The sequence below is a fragment of the Puma concolor genome, chromosome D4 (assembly GCF_028749965.1).
Source record: "Puma concolor isolate L17-30 chromosome D4, mPumCon1.1.hap2, whole genome shotgun sequence".
NCBI lineage: Eukaryota > Metazoa > Chordata > Mammalia > Carnivora > Felidae > Puma > Puma concolor.
The window spans coordinates 28,456,072-28,473,523 of NC_141679.1; the positions used below are offsets into that span (position 1 = coordinate 28,456,072).

Sequence of the window (17,452 nt, forward strand, 5' to 3'; positions counted from 1 at the left end):
ACGTTGAAGCTGCATCTCTGTATAATCCTCCAGTAACACAAACTATTGGTTTATCTAATGCAGACACTTCCCTGTTGTCCTCCTGATAGGAAAAAGAAGGCTCATGCTAGTATTTTCCATTGAGGGAGTGGCCTTCATGCCTACCCTCTGCTCTTACCCATCCCTCTGTAGTGGCCTCCGTCCTCCCAGCATCCGAGGTGAGAGCATGGGCCTCACCTGTGCTGCATCAGGGGACCTGAAGTCTTCACATACTGTGTCCCTGCCAATTTGTGCAACCTGAGCCACCCCCCCCATCCACAGGACTAGGAGCTCAGGGGTCCCAGGCCTCACACCACCGTAATATGACCAGCCAGTGGACAGTGGGGAGGGGGCAGCCTCTGCAAAGTCACCAGGACATTCTGGCTTCAGGTCCGCTATACAGGGGCCTGGTGTCCATGGTGACACCTGGTGAGACCGCATCACCCTGATGAGGCCACTGCCCTTCCCTTAGGTTTGGGAACGATCTTCACATTTCAAACAAGCTGTTTGTTCTGGATGCCGGCGCATCGGGCTCTAAGGACATGAAGGTACTGCGAAGTCACCTGCAAGACATTCGGAGCCAGATTGTCTCGGTGAGTGTGCTGGAGAGCCGGTAGCTCCACCTTTGCCCAGACCATCCAGTCACCCCGGAGCTGGCCTCTTCGTGCTCCTCTTGGTTAGATTCGGTTCTCAGGGGACCCAGCACGAGGCGGATGCATGGCTGTGTTTGTGTCCCACTGGTCTACAACAAGGAATGAAAAGTGAGAAGCAAGGATGTGGCCGGGAGATGAGGGAAGTTAGGAGCGAGGGCCCCACCTTAGAGCATATGGGATTCTGACGGTGTTAATGATTAGTTTATAAGTGACATTGCCTTTTACAAATCATAAAAACTGCCCAGAAGTGAGTTACTGTGAAATGCTTAGAAAATGCAGAACAATAGAAGAACCATCACCAGCAAGATTTGTTGAAGGACATAAAGTAATAGATACTCAAACGAACTGAAATGTGCTCGTGGAGGGCAAGATCTTACTCAACGTTTCGTTTTCGCAAGTTATATAAACTTAGTCCGGTACCGGCCAGCAACTCATGGGAATGAGGAAATTGGGTGTTTTGTCTTAAAATTTCAGCGGAAGGATAAATAAGGCATATTGTAAAAGGCTGTGTAACTAATAAATCCAAAATCAAGAAACCAATAGATGGAATAAATTAGTGAATACAGAAGTAAAGCACAACATCTACAGAAATTTAATAGAAAACAAAGGTATTATTTCAGTTTGGGGGAAGATGTTTATTTCATCAGTGATCTGACACGACTGGCTATTAGTCTAGAATGAAGTGAGATTGAATTCTTTTCACTACAAATCCCCAGAATAGATTGTGGGTGGATTCAAACATATAAATGTAAAAAAGAAAAAAAAAAAAAAAACAGCAGTATCTTGAATGTGTATTTAAAATAACTTGATTGTGCTTTGGAAAACCCTTTCGGCAATATCGAGGACCCTAGAAGTTTTCACAGAAAATATACCTATTTGACATTACAAAAGCTAAAATTTCTTTTCTGGCAAATAAACTCCATAAACAAAGTTAAAAGGAGAAATCGGCTGGAAAAATGACTCTCAGTGCCTCTGACACGTAAGTTTCTAATCTATAATATTCAAAAAGTTCTCCCCAACTGATGAGAAAGGATAAACACCTCCAAGGGCAAAATGTTCCCTGGAAAGTTCCTGCTGCCCCAGCCTGCGTGTAGATGAGGAGGCTGTGTCCATCCTTCCCTGGGTGGGGGGTGGCCCCTCCAGTTACAGCTTACTCCTTCTCTGCTGGGAAGTGCCCCCATTCACAGCACCAGGCTCCAGTTCCAGACGTGCTTTTGGAATCTTCAAGAAAACTCTGGGCTCTCCTGAAGCCTGCCTGGCCCCTGCCTTCTGATGGGGGCCCCACTATGGCAGAGAGGATGAGTGGGGAGTAGTCTGGGGGAGCTCAGAGGAAGCCAGTCGCAGAGAGCAGTGGCCAGTGATCTGAGACAGAGGTCTGTGAAGGACCAGCACCTCCCCACCTGGTGGTGGTGGCGTTAGGGCCTCTATGATAGGCTGTAGGGGTTCCCTGAAGTTTTGAGCTGAGGTGTGGTGAGATTGTCTGCTTCCCAACCCCAACCCTCAATTCCTGAGGCCAAGCAGGCAGAACCCACCACAGACTGCCTTTATCCTTGGGAACTTTGTTTTAGAAACAGGGAGTGGAATTTAGCTGACATAAAGGTGGGATTCGAGAAGAGACTGCCTGGTTAATGATGTAGAGCAGCGGTTGGTTTTGTTTTTGTTTTTGTTTTTGTTTTTAATTAGGATGGTGTGTGGATTATATGGGCCTGTCACATAGATGATTTATTTCATCAAATTAAACGATTAAAAACCTATTTCAAGGGGGGTGAGGGGATGGGCAAAATGGGTGAAGGCGGGTGGGAGATACAGCCTTCCAGTTGTGAAATGAATAAGTCACAGGGATAAAAGGCACAGCATAGGGAATCTAGTCAATGGCATTGTAATAGTGGGAGGTGCCATAGCTACACTTGTGGTGAGCCCAGCATAGCCTACGGACTTGTCCAGTCACTGTGTTGCATGCCTGAAACGCATGTAACCTTGCATGTCAACTATACTCAAATAAGAATTTTAACAAATTACGAAAAAAGAAAGCTGTTTCAAGCCAATTACCAAGAATTAGTCTAATTTGAAATAGTATTTCCACAGCAATCCCACAAATACTTAATATACTGGTAAAAACCCACTACAGTATTGCTGATGACAGTTCATCTCTTTTCCTCTTCCTTTGCTCATAAAATTAACCATCATCTGGCTGAAACAGTCACTCCCGAGGAGGGGGGAGGGGGCGCACAACTTTAGGAGTTGGGGAACACTGTGATTGAGTCCAAGAGCATTATTGTGAAGCCTTGCCACCTGTTTAATCATTAGCAATAGAAATGAAAGCATCCATGGGGTGCTCGGGTGGCTCAGTGGGTTAAGCGTCCGACTTCGGCTCAGGTCGTGATCTCCCAGTTCATGAGTTCGAGCCCCGCGTCGGGCTCTGTGCTGATAGCTCTGAGCCTGCAGCCTGCTTTGGATTCTGTGTCTTGCTCTCTCTCTGCCCCTCCCCCATGCACACTGTGTCTGTCTCTCAAAAATAAACAAATGTTAAAAAAAAAAAAAGGAAGAAGAAATGAAAGCATCCATACCATTTTACCCTTGCAAATGGATTTTGCTTAGAGGCAACACTTTAACAAAAGAACCGCCCGGTACCCAACCAAAAAGCACTAACTCATCTGAAGTATTTTTGCAATAGTGCAGGAAAGAGCGCCAAGCTTTCTACCATCTCCAAGGGAGTGCCCTCAGCTGCAAATTGACCTGTCTTGTGCTGCGTGTCCTAGGTCTGCCCTCCGATGACCCACCTGTGTGAGAAGATCATCTCCACGCTGCCTTCCTGGAGGAAGCTCAACGGGCCCAACCAACTAATGTCACTGCAGCAGTTCGTGTACGATGTGCAAGACCAGCTGAACCCCCTGGCCAGAGAGGGGGATCTCAGGCGCATAGCCCAGCAGCTCCACAGTGCTGGCGAGGTAGGGGGCTGGAGACCAGGCAGGGGTCTGGGAGGGGCTCGGGAGATTGGTTTCTGTCCCCACTGTGAAGGTGGTTTGAGCCGGGAGAGGCAGAGTGGAAACTGCCCGATGACCCATAATATATCCAGACATGTGGCGATCACAGAGGCTTCGGTGATCTTCTGAACTGCGGTTCTCTGCTCTCCCATGCACCCTAAGAGCTGGTGTTTGGTTTTCTTCTGATGCGTTTGTTTTCCAGCTTGTGTCAGGGAGCACAGTTTCTACCACACTGGGCATCTGGGCCTCTCCTCTCCTCCGGGGGCGTCTGTTGCTTAGCTGTGATTCCTGCAGCCTCTGGCCTGGGCTGTTATCTGCTCCACACAGACTCCTGGGTTCACAGATGGTCCAAAAAAGGCATTGACAAGAGCCTGTCCAGAGACACTAAGGCCCAGCAAGCAGTGTCCCCAGAAATGACAGCCTTTCCCAGAAATGGGAATCTTTGCTCCCACTCATGTGGCATCCAGATCGCTGTTCTATTTGCATCCCGGGAGAGGGGAGCTGGCCTTTGTATCCCTCTGTCCTGTGACATCCGGGGACAGTTTAGGCTAGTCCGGGCCATGAAAGGCAGTTCTGAACGTGAAAGCCCAGAAGCAGTTCTGAGATTTTTAGACCCCAGGAGCTTCTTTCCTGTGCAGTCTCAGTCCCACCTCTGACTTGAGGCCAGTGCGTGTAAATCATAGAGACTTGAAATTACAACTGAAATTACAACTGAACTAGAGTGTCATGCAGTGACAGCATGAGCCTCTGAACTTCACTGAAACTACCAGTAATCTATAGACCTCTCCAGCAGTACTTTAAAGTCATTGAATTTGGGGTGCCTGGGTGGCTCTGTCGGTTTAGCGTCTGACTTTAGCCCAGGTCGAGATCTCATGGTTTGTGAGTTCAAGCCCCAAGTGGGGATCCGTGTTGACAGCTCTGAGCCTGCAGCCCGCTTCGGATTCTGCGTCTCCTTCTCTCTCTGCCTGGTAGATTTCCCCGCCCTTGAGACTTCAGTGAGTGATGAAGTGAAGACTTGATGGTAGGAGTAAGGAAGGGAGATATCGGTCAGGTGGCCCCCTCTGCTTGGCCACCAGCCTCTCCCCCAGTGCTATTACTGCCCGCTAGTGAGGAAGGCCCGAGTCCTATACACATCTCACCACTTATCCTCATGATACCTGTTTCTGCTCCCGGATCCCTCACTGCCCTTGGTCATCTGTCCCCTTAACCTCCTCCAGTGTGGCCAGTGTCTCAGCCTGTCTCCCGTGATACTGAGGGGACGGCAGTGCCCAGGGTTGAACTGCAGATGATGTCCCCACCAAATGCCTTATCAAGAAATAGATGCTCTACCCTCTAGGAACTGTCAACCTAGGGACCGGTTTGAACAGAATCATATGCAGAGGGTGTTTCAAAGCTGTCACCGGAGTGTGGACCAGAAAGTACTCTTGGTACAAACAGTGAAGAGCCTCAGACTCCGTGTGAGAACAGAGTGTCCCTTGGGTCAGCACTGTGTGTAGACCTGGCCCTGAGCAGGGAGGGAGGAGAGGAGGGTGAGTGTTGCAAAGAGACCAAAATTGTCTCTGCTTTTTGTCATATTTCTTTCTTTCAGACTTTTGCTTTCTAAAGAAATAAAGGGGTCAGGTAAGCTCCAAGTCTCCTCTGGCCATCTACTATAGTCTCCTTCCTCTCTGCCCTCTCCAGGGTGCTTTCCAGACCTTTTCTCTTATGCGTGTTAAAATTTTACATCGTGGACTCATATAACAGTTTGAATCTCTCTTTGAAAAATCTCAAGCCTTTAGGGAAGTTGCAGGAGTAGCTCAAAGAATCTTCATCTACTTCACACTTAAATTAACCAGTTGTTTACATTTTGCTCCATGGGCTTTGTCTCTTTCTCTTCTATTTATTTACTTATTTATTCTGCAAATATCCTGACATTTCACCCTCAGTACTTTAGCCTGGATCTCCTAAGCAGCGGGGTGTTTTCCCACTGTTACAGGGTGGAGGATGGACAGTCAAGTATCCCCCACATTGAGACCAGAAAAACAGAGCAGGTGACTCCTTATAGTTTACACAGTTTTAATTGGGGTAACTTCCTAACCGGGGAGATATGGCAGGCAATGATCCTGCTGTGCTGCTGTTCTCCACAAAGTCTGGACCTTAGTCTACAGATGTGATAGAGCGAGGGTTGCACAGAAGGCCAGTGCGGTGAGATCAAAGAGTCCGTGTGCAACTTACTGACCTCTAACATCGAATTAGATCTCCTGGCTCCACCTGTGTGTCAGGAAAGGGAGAGACTTTGTTATCTTTAACAAATCTACCAGGGTTGGGGCGGGGCAAAGCCAGCTTCTCACCCTCCTGGCGGTGGCGGGCACGTCTAAGGTATGTATATCAGTCTCCAAGAGCCCCGGGAACACGTAGCCGAGGGCGTCAGCGAGTGGACGTGAACAAGATGGAGTGCTGAGGATAACCATACAATGATCACATCCCAGAAGCACATAGATGTGACCTTGTTATTGAATGTATAGTTCGCTCTCCAGTGTTTGCCACTTGTCCCAATAATTTCTCTTTTATTCGTGTATTTTGGGATGTAGAGCCCCGTCAAAATTTACTCCTTGCATTTACCTGCCATCTCTCTCTCTTTTTTGTCTTTGAATTTATTACCTTGACCTTTTTTTAAAAAGTCGAAGGTAGTCCTTTCAGAATCTCTCTTATGACCTTCTCAAGCTGGCGTTTTGGCTCAGTGATTTCTGAGATCCATGAATGCCCTGGGTCGTTTTTTGCAACATGTGCACAGATTTTATCATTGCTCGCCTCCTTCAGTGCTCTGAACAGCTGGTGCCTCTGGCCCTCTGTGTTCCCGTGTGTGACCTCCTGTTGTCCCTTCTGGCAGATCAACATCATGCAGAGTGAAACGGTCCAGGACGTGTTACTCCTGGACCCCCGCTGGCTCTGCACCAATGTCCTGGGGAAGCTGCTGTCCGTGGAGACCCCACGGGCCCTGCACCATTACCGAGGCCGCTACACTGTGGAGGACGTTCAGCGCCTGGTGCCTGACAGCGATGTGGAGGAGCTGCTGCAGATCCTAGATGCCATGGACATTTGTGCCCGGGACCTGAGCAGCGGGACCATGGTGGACATCCCTGCCCTCATCAAGACTGACAACCTCCACCGCTCCTGGACAGATGAGGAGGATGAGGGGAGGGTCTACGGGGGCGTGCGTATCGTCCCCGTGGAGCACCTCACCCCCTTCCCATGTGGCATCTTTCACAAGGTCCAGGTGAACCTCTGTCGGTGGATCCACCAGCAGAGCACCGAGGGAGATGCGGACATCCGCCTTTGGGTGAATGGCTGCAAGATTGCCAATCGCGGGGCTGAGCTGCTGGTGCTCCTGGTCAACCACGGCCAGGGCATTGAGGTGCAGGTGCGAGGGCTAGAGACGGAAAAGATAAAGTGCTGCCTCCTCCTGGACTCCGTGTGCAGCACCATGGAGAACGTCATGGCCACCACTCTCCCAGGGTTGCTGACAGTGAAGCATTACCTGAGCCCCCAGCAGCTGAGGGAGCACCATGAGCCTGTCATGATCTACCAGCCACGGGACTTCTTCCGGGCGCAGACCTTGAAGGAGACCTCGCTGACTAACACCATGGGTGGGTACAAGGAAAGCTTCAGCAGCATCATGTGCTTTGGGTGTCACGACGTGTACTCACAGGCCAGCCTAGGGATGGACATCCATGCATCAGATCTGAACCTCCTGACCCGGAGGAAACTGTGTCGTCTGCTGGACCCGCCCGACCCCATGGGGAAGGACTGGTGCCTTCTGGCCATGAACTTGGGTCTCCCCGACCTTGTGGCAAAGTACAACACCAATAACGGAGCTTCCAAGGAGTTCCTCCCAAGCCCGGTCCACGCTCTGCTCCGGGAATGGGCCTCCTACCCCGAGAGCACGGTCGGCGTCCTCATGTCCAAACTGCGGGAGCTGGGGCGTCGGGACGCAGCAGACTTTCTACTGAAGGCGTCCTCAGTGTTCAAAATCAACCTCGATGGCAATGGCCAGGAGGCCTATGACTCCAGCTGTAACAGTGGCACATCTTATAATTCCATCAGCTCCGTCGTGTCCCGGTGAGGGCAGCCTTTGGCTTGGGCAGGGTGTCTTCGGACTGCAGAGCAGGGGGATGCAGCCCATAGTCCCGGCAGAAATTCCGGCATCCCTCCCTGTGCCCACATCCTGAAGGTCCCCGCCCTCCCTCCTGCTTCACCAGTTTCTCTGCCACTACCTCCCTCCTCCCACACATTCCACTGTGTGTGAATGGTCTTTGTAGTTACAGAGCAGACCACAGCCTGTCCTTTGGCCAATTGAGAAGCCAGTATCCCTCCTCCCTGTGTCCTAGATCATCTCTCATCCGCCAGCACCTTGCTTCTTACTGATAATTTTACTGGAATTCCTAACTTTTCAATGAAATTTTTTTAACTACTGTATGAATTGTCCTAAAAAAAAAAAAAAAAAAAAAGCACATATATCCCAAATGTGTTTCTTATAGTCTTTTCCTTGTCAGACCATGTCCTCGTCTTATCCCTTTGATATTTGTAGGACAGACTCCCATGTGTGGAATCCCACTGTCTGACTGACAGACAACCTGTGAGGCCTTTGCAGAAGAGGCTGTGTCTGAGACCATCCAGGGAACGCTCCCTCTCTGTCCCCTGCTGTCTGCTGATCACCGCCTGAGGTGCTCCCCCCTGAGTTGTGGTTTTTCCAGAAATGTTTGTGTTTCATTTCATACGGAAAGGGGAGGAAGGAATCCTCTTCTAGAGTGATTTCACACACAGTGTTGTTTTCATGGTAAGACACATCCTTGCTGCTCTTGTGTAAACGTCAACGTTGCACGTCCACGCGGAATCCGCAGAGTGTCCGCTGATCATTCCCGCTCATCTCAGGTAGAAGGTGACACAGCTGCAGGAAAGGAAGGTCTGCGGGAGGACTCAGCAGACCCCTGACTCCTGCTCGGTGGCAGTCTGCTGTCATTTGCGTGGAGCAGATGGTTTTCACATGTAGATCCTGGTTCGATGACTTCCTGTCTGTGAAGTCCGACAAAGAAGGCGAGGAAGCAAGATTTCCTGCAGTGGTTTTAAGTAGTGATGGAGTTTTAAGTTGAAGTGAGGGAACATGTCCTAATTCTTCTGTCCTGAGAAGCGTGTAATTTTAATGTTACATTACATGTGTGTATATGTGTGTATATATATATATATGCATTATGTATATACATATATATGAATACAGGTATTTTTACTTAATCTATACAATGTAGTAAAAAGATGTTGGTTTTTCTTTTCTGTTCTGTTTTTTTTCTTTTCTTTTTTTAAAAATATAAATAAACTATTGCTTGTTGCATTTGATTGTTGGTCTTTAATTCAAAAGGAATCCTTTTTCTCTGTTTTTTCTTCAGTCACCAAAACCCCACATGGCGGGGCAAACCAAACTGAAGTCCAGAAAGTCAGTTAACCTAAACTCCCGTGTGGAAACAGCTGGCTCATTGGGGGGGCATTAGTACTAACGTTGGGGATGGTAGGGGGAAGCGGGAAGAGCCCAGATGGTTTTCACACTGTTGTCACTTGAAACAGGGAATCCCTTCTGTTGTCCTTGGGTGACCCAAACACCACTGGAGTCCTTGAGTGCCGCCCCAGGCCTGTGGGGAGCTTTCTCTGTCTGTATAGAGGTGCGGGGACCAACCCACAGGAGTAAGAGATAAACCTACTGCCAAAGACGCATATCTTCTGTCCTTCCGGACAGAGCCCGTGGCCCAGGCCATGTATTGGAAATGCCAGCTTTGACCTGCATGGAAGCACTCAGTGACAAAACCTGCATTTAGTAAAACCTCAAGACTTTTTAAAAATACATTGACAAAGAAAAAAGTTTGGAAGGAAAAAGATTAAAACGGTAATGATTTTCTCTGTGGGGCTCATTTCCATTTTTCCAAATTGTCCACAATAAACACGGTCTAGTTACATTAGGAAAATAAATGAATGAAATAAAACTAAAAGCTACATAGACACGCCTGAAAAGGATGGCACTGAGATCGAAGCTGTGGTCACCTTACAAAAGTAGACGCGTTTATCCTGTGTCACCTCTGTCCTGAGTGGCTACTTCACTCTCTCCTGCTTCAAAGAGTGTCACAGGGGAGTGACATGACACCAGGCCACTGAAACCCCCAGGCACAGAGTAAGTCTCTGGTATCACCTGTATGTAAAATCTCAGAGAAGGATGTGACTGGGGCAACCTTGGGTCCCAGAGCAGCCCTACACAAAACACGGAGGGAAGGGAGGTGGAGTTCTGCAAGGGCCTGGCCCCGGGGACCCTGGGTCAAGGTGAGGAAAGTAGCCATTCTCCCCGAGAAGGGAGTTGTGTTAATAGGAGGAATAGGCAGAGGCAGGATGCTGGACAAATAAAAACAAAGTACTGGGGCACCTGGGGGGCTCAGTCAGTTGAGCATTCAACATTGGCTCAGGTCATGATCTCACAGTTCGTGAGTTTGAATCTCGCTTTGGATCCTCTGTCCCCCTCTCTCTTTGTCCCTCCCCGACTCGTGCTCTCTCCCTCTCAAAAATAAATAAACATTAAAAAAACACAAAGTGCTGCAAATCTTTATACTCTTGTTTAATGCAGGTGCCAGTGTTCTTAAGGATCTGGGCCACCTGGGCTCCGGAAATGTTGAAACCATAGTAAGAATCATTACGACCCAGATCTGAAGAGATTATGGGCGACTGAGCTCAGTGCCACATCCTGGGATTAGGTGGTGGCCGGCATTCCTGGGGACTTTTGGGGTCTTCAGGGACATGAATTCTGGTGAGACTGGAACTGTCTGGTGAAGTCCCATTGTGGGTAGCCAGCTCCACCCCCTGCATGAGGGCCAGAAAGAAAAGCCTCTCATGGAACCATTGCTATGAGCGTGGATGTGAGATGCACAGGGAACGTGTTCTCTGTGCTGTGCTGCCTGTTGGTACAAAGTCCACCTTGGGCTGCCCTGCGGTGCCTGAGGTCCCCTTATGGACAGGAGCTTCCCAGGGACCCCAAGCTTTTATGGAGTGGTGACAGACTTTTGTGGCTCTGATTTGTTCAGAAACCTGGATTCCCCACCTTTCACAAAACGAATCAGAACTGTGGGTGGGAATTCTGGCGGACAGTTTGCGGAAAGGGGTATCATTACAACTACAGGATTCACTGAAATGTCGAAACTGATCGGCTTCCCCTAGTGTCCTGAGTCTACCCTGGTCTTACTGAACCCTTGAAGGGAAGGAAAAATTCTTCTCCACCCTCAAGTTCACCAGGGTGGACTAAGAATTAAATTTACACCAGACAGATTAACAAGAGAGAAAACCAAAGTTCAATTATGTGCACACTGAGGCCCAATCGTGAGACCGGGACCTACGGAAATGACCGAGGTGCAGTTTTTCTACTTCTCTACTTTTTTTACTTTTGAGAGAGAGAGTGGATCTGTGAGGAACTGACAGAATCAGGAAAAGCTAATTCCGGGAGCTTCAGTTAGTAAGGAATTCTGAACGGAATTTGGGCTGGTTGAGATTTGGGAAAAAGTAGCAGGGTTGTGGATACAGCCTTCTGGGCTCTGGTGACTAGAATATCTCTATTTCCTGGCACAGGGAGGGTGTCTCTCACAGCCAGTGTTCTTTCCCATTCTCAGGGGCACGGGGAGGCCCTGAGTGCCCTTCTTGTACAGGCTGTCTCTTGCGTAACTTTTATTTATTGTAACCAATACACCAAAGTGGCACATTTTGGGGTGGCCTGCCCTTGGTCATGGTATGACCCTGGAAAAGCCCCTCCAAGATGAAGAGCCAGCTTGGCTGTTCCTGCATAAACAGCCCCTAGATGGCAGCCAGGCTATAAAACCCACAGGGACATCAGGAGAGCTGAGCCTGGAAATGGAATGTCTTCCTGACGAGTCGAATGTATTTCCAGTTTTCCAAGGTGAAAACTGTTCTGGAGACGGATGCTGTGCGTATAGTCACCACCCCTGCACGCTGCAGGGAGGTATCGTTAAAGTGAGTGATTTTATGTTCTGTCTCTCTTACCACAATTTTAAGAAAAGGAGATTTAAAAACATGAAGCTGAAACCTAACAATATTCCCTAACGGTTAAGCTTCCGGAGGAACATGCATGATTACCTACTGTGTTTAGTGTGTCCAGAAGACAGGGCTCTAAAGTGTGGTGGAGTGGGGGGATAGAAAAAATGACAGATTGCTGTTTGGAAGAATTTGGTATTTGTTATTTCAAAAAAAATCTTTAAAGTGCTTATTATAGGAAAAAGGTAAGAATTTGATTTGGCCACTTTTCTATTTTGTTTTTCAATTTTTTTTTCCAGTTTGAATCCATATGTGGGATGGCACCACAGTCTTGTCCGGACTCTGGATTCTTGGGGACTTAACTGAGCCAAACTGTTTATTAGGTGCGCGGTTATCATACTCATTGTCTCCAGACCATGGCTGAGCAGGTATCGTGAGTGCCAGCCCCAGGCTCACAAGAGGGCACAGAGACAGGTTCACCCATGTGCCTGGTCACCCAGGGGGTCACCAGGCTCAAGTCAACAGTGCCTGACAAGTTGGCTCTGGGGGCTACTTTCAAGGATTGTACCTGTGCTTTGGCTGGCCACCTGAGGGTCAGAGCAGACTTTAGCTTTGCAACCAAAAGTTGCATGCTGCTGAGAGGCTGGAGCCACAACCCCCTCAGGCTGGGGACTCAGCAGCTTCCAGACATGAGCCAGGACAAGGACGGGAGCGCAATTCCCCTCTGAACACCCTGGAGGAGGGATGGCCAGGGAGGAGCCCCTGGAAAGGGTTTTAAGGAGTGGTCAGTCCCCTCTCATGGGCACCTCTGGAAATGTGTGTGGCAAGAGCGAGAAATGGCCCAGGGGACAGCTGCTAATCTCCCAGAACCCCAACCTCGGATGCTTACTGGTCATGACTATTGCTCACAGGGCCAAGTCTTTGCTCCAAAAGGGTGAAGAGTGTGAGCGTGGGGAGGAGGGGCAGGAAAGAAGTTGCACAAGTTTCTACAGCAGAGGTTCCCCTGAGATGGGCTCTCCCTCTTGGGGCTGATATTTGGTGAGGGGGCCTGGCTGGGTGCCCAAGGCTGTGACTCCAGCCTGCGGGACTCCTGTCAGGGGCACAGAGGGGACTGAGGTCAGCTTTTGGTGGATGATGTGTCTTATCCCTATGAAATCAGTTTTACAACTGGAAGAGACTTAGAGATGGTCTGCTTCAACCTCATATTTAAGATCTAGAAACAGAGGGTTTAGTGATTTAGACAAAATTGTGCCATCAATTACTAACAATTCAGACTAAGTGCCAGGACATCTGCCCACACCTGGGGATCCATTATTCTTCTGTGCTAAGTATTTGTATGGTAATGCAGTGTGTGTGTGTGTGTGTGTGTGTGTGTGTGTGTGTGTGTTGAGTGTGTGTGTGATGACTGTGCATGTATATATGTGTAGCATGAAAGTGTGTATGCATACATGTGCATTTGTCTATAAATGTGTGTGTATGTGTGTGTTGTGTTTAAGTGTGTGTATATTTGTGTCTGTGTTTCATGAGATATAGGATTCTCTGGTTCTGGTGACCTGTTCTCCTGGCCAAGAGCCATGACCCTCACCGATTCATCCACGAGTGCCTGTTCCCCACAGTTAGGGAGACTCACAGAGCAGGGTGAGGACTGTCTTCTGCCCCCCAACTCCCCGCCATCCCCGCCCCTGTGTGAGCCCCACGGGGTCCTGCAGAGTCCTCGGGTTACATGGCAGCCAGTGCGGAAGATAATCTTTCTGTCTTCCAAGAAGGGAAGTCCAGTCACCCGAGAGCGATTCCTGTGAATCATGTGATTCTGTGACCAGTCCTCACACGGGAAACTCTTCAGAAAGTACAGTTTTAATGGCTGCGTGACACCAGTAGTGTTGTCATATCCCTGTTGACTTAACCTGTCCCCATCATGAATATTTCAGTCATTTCTCTATTACACATAAAGCTGGAGTGAACATCTTCATGCACATTTTCCCCTGTATTTTGGATTGGACATGAAACTTTGGAGGGGGGAGGCTTTAGTCACGTGCTTAAAATCCTAGAGAAAAGGATTGATTGCTGAGTAAAAAAGTGCATTCGTGTTCTCTCTGCTTGGTTTTCCTTCCCCCAGAAAACATTATTTCATTAATTAAGTGTTGATACAACTTACGATACTTTCTTACCTCATTTTTTGGTACATATAAGAGCTTTTACAATATCACTCTGAACAGAATGGGAAGAAAGCTCAATCATTCCCCCATCATGAAAGACAAAATACGTTAGTTAAGAATGTAGTTATAGTTATTGATAGTTTAGAACTTTTGGCTTTAAACTCATTCTTGGTAATGCCACACACATTTTTAGGATTGGTTTCAAATCCCAGGAACTTCCGTCATGTTTGGGTTTTTTTTCATATCTAAGCTGCAGGGTTTTCTGACACATGGAGTTCTCACCTGCTGACTCATTTGAATGCTCGTTTAACTGACAACACTATTAGTCAGTCTGTGGGGGTCCACGTCCTTCTCCGTCTGGTTTGAGGGGCTGAGATCCTCTGAGGGCTCCCCTTGCTGGGGACGCAGCCTCACTAGTGTTCTGGGCTCTTCTCTGTGTGAGGCTCCCTTGCCACCTGGCCAAGGTCCCCACTTCTCCAGCCCCTCCTGACCTCTCTGTGCCTGGGAGCCTGCTGTCCGGCTGAGCCCTGCCCGCCCTCCCATTGGGAAAACACTGGGGGGCCTTATCAGACAACAGGGGCTGTAATAGTGGGGATGCCGTTAAAGACCCCTCCGTGTAGAGCATACCCAGCCCCAGGGCCAACATGCAAAACTGGTTATCTTGTAGAATGTTCAGATTTGTGGCTTTATCTGATTGCTTTTTGCTGGTGACATTCAATTATCCCCCATGAACAGGACAATGATAGACTTCAGGCTTGATTAGGTTTCCTTCACCATTTTGGTAAGAATTCTGTCCTCAAAATAAGAAATAAATGTTACCACTCTTTGCATCCAAAATCTAGAGCCTGAAACCGTTTTCCAATGAAGATGAGCCTCATTTGCTGACTCCTGAATGCTGATCAGCCCTACTGTGTGTCAGTGGTTCCCATGCTTTGGAAATTTCATGGAATAGTCGGATTTCATGAAGAACATGGGGGGCTGAAACTATTTTCCAAAGTAAGACCACTTAGAAACAGCATAGCTCCCTACTGTTGTCACCATCAAAGTACAAAAAACACTTCTAAAACATTGTGATGCCATAAACAAAAAGAATAATTTTTTTGAAATGCAGAATGTTAGAGTCTTAAAATAACGGATATTTATCTCCTTTGAATGATTTAATCTTTTTTTTAATTTTTTAAATGTTTATTTGTTTTTCAGAGAGAGACAGAGCATGAGCAGGGGAGGGGCAGAGAGAGAGAGAGAGGGAGACAGAGAATCTGAAGCAGGTTCCAGGCTCTGAGCTGTCAGCACAGAGCCTGACACGGAGCTCTAACTCATGAACCATGAGATCATGACCTGAACCAAAGTCAGATGCTCAACTGACTGAGCCACCCAGGCACCCCTGAATAATTTAATCTTAAGGATATCATCCAGTGGTCATCATTAGTGATCAGAGATCATTGTGGGCAGTTGGGGCTCTAAAGCTTTTTATTGTATGATTTGTCCCTAAGCATTTGTTCTGTGTTGTATATAGAAATGCAGAGAAAGCCCCACAGGCCCCTGCCCATGAAATATTTCGTGGCCACGTGGATCCCATCCCCTGACACTATAAAACTCACCCTGTGTTTGCAGGTGGGCCTCACATTGGGAAGACCAGTGATTCTGGCTGCTCTTGAAACCCTCTCACAGATCTCAGTGTTAGCAGGAAACCTGGAGTCATGCACATGTCAGACCATGGCCCTGTCATGAAACACAAAGGTCAGTGCGTCTCTATTCCATAGACTCGAGGATGGAGAATGGGAAGAGCAGGTTTTAATCCATAAGAGTGCTCATATTCCCGCCTGAACTTCCCATCCCTGTCTTTCCTTTCGGATCACATAGACACCTGGATTTGTTGTCTTTTGTTTTGTGTATTTTTTTATTTACTTTGAGAGAGAGAGAGCGTGAGAAGGGAGGTGCAGAGAGAGAAGGAGACACAGAATCCCAATGAGGCTCCATGCTGTCAGCTCAGAGCCTGACACGGGACTCGAACTCAGGAACCATGAGATCATGACCGGAGCAGAAATCTAGGGTCTGATGCTCAACCAACTGAAGTACCCAGGCGCCCCAGCCAAGTAAACATTTGTTAACACAGTAATGATGCTGTTTGCTGACTTCTTTCATCTAAAGATGAACAGTGGAAGACAAACTAAGCATGAGTCAGTATATCCTAGGTACCCACCAAAGATAGGAGCTTCTGGCATTTAGAACAGTCTGTCTCTCTCTATAAAGCCTGGCTTTTTATTGAAAGACAGGAGCTCAAAATCTGGTTTTGGAAGCTATAGTTGGAACATTTGACTTTTATTTACATTTCTTCTTTACTACTCCTAATCCTTCCATAGGCAATGGATGCTTCTGGTTGAATCACGGGCAGGTTACATCTAAGAAAGTAAATAAAAATGAACATAAATAAACCTTCCAAAAATATTATCCTCATCACAGTTGAAACTGAGGGGCTGGGAGGAAAGTGAGTGGGGAGTTAGTATTTCATGGGGACAGAGTTCAGTTTGAAATGAGGAATGTTCTGGAGATCGATCGTGGTGACACTTGCATAATAATGTGACTGCACTAAATGAAAATGGTTAAAGGGGTCACTTTTATTATGTATGTGTTACCAGGATAAAGAGAAATCAAGGTTGCTTCTCAGTGAGCAGGTGAGTGTCTCACCCCCTCCTGGAAAAAGAACAAGGAACAAGTTGGGCATGATGGCGGTGGGTGGTCTCACAAGGGCAGTGCTGACCACCTGGGGTCCAGCTCCCTGGTGGAGTCCTGTGAGTGTGACCAGCCAGCCAGGACCCTGTGTCTGCCCCACCTGTCTAGATCATGAGCTCTGAGCAAGTAGGGGTGCAGCGGGCTGTACATCTTCCCTGCAGCAGCGTATTTCCTGTCCGCCCCCTGCAAACACTTGTGTGCTGTGTAGACTGCCCTCAGTTCCTGGAGGTGGGGGGGAAGATGGCATTCATATGACACTGGCATTCAACCCACTGAAATTTTTTTCAACCCACTGAAATTTTAAAGTAACTATTCACTCATGTTTACTAGCGAGTCCAGTTTCCCAGGACCAGTTGGAGAGTGAACCCACTAGAACTTGAGAGAGTCGTTTTTGACTTTGTTATTAGTGTTCTGAGAACATGAAAGAGAAGAAGGGGAAGAACACCGGCTTCCCAGATGGATCACTGATGAGCAAAGTTCACCAAGGCGAAGCCTGGACTCAGCATTGCATTTTGCCAACATTCTGCCCACAGGTGACCTATTTCAGTGCATTGAGCACATTTGGGGGCCAACTAAGCAAAGAAAAGCATGGCAGAAAGCCACGAGGATTGGAAGCTGGTTTGGTTGACAGTCTCCAAGGTCACCTTAGTCCTTGACTCTTCATCCAGCTTTGCACCATTGTTAATTCCCACTAGCAATGTAAAAGAATTCCAGTTTTACTCTACCCTCAGCAACGTTTGGTGTTGTCAGTCCTCTTAATTTTAGCTATCTTAGTAGTTGTAGTAGAGATGTCAATGTGGTTTTAGTTTGTATTTCTTTAATAACTAATGATATTGGGTAGTTTGATGGTGCTTATTGG

At 47.9% G+C, this 17,452-nt stretch overlaps 1 protein-coding gene across 7 annotated transcripts in view; it reads left to right on the top strand.

Annotated features, from left to right (window-relative positions):
- Positions 1-9,020, top strand: part of DAPK1 (death associated protein kinase 1) — a 186,912-nt gene extending 177,892 nt beyond the window's left edge. For all 7 annotated transcript variants that reach the window (XM_086685143.1, XM_086685140.1, XM_086685138.1 and 4 more), the window contains exons 24-26: positions 491-611; positions 3,431-3,619; positions 6,525-9,020. In XM_086685143.1, coding sequence (XP_086541269.1) covers positions 491-611; positions 3,431-3,619; positions 6,525-7,757 — 1,543 coding nt within the window. In that variant the 3' untranslated portion in view covers positions 7,758-9,020. The remainder of the gene's footprint in view (positions 1-490; positions 612-3,430; positions 3,620-6,524) is intronic.
- Positions 9,021-17,452: the final 8,432 nt, after the last annotated feature.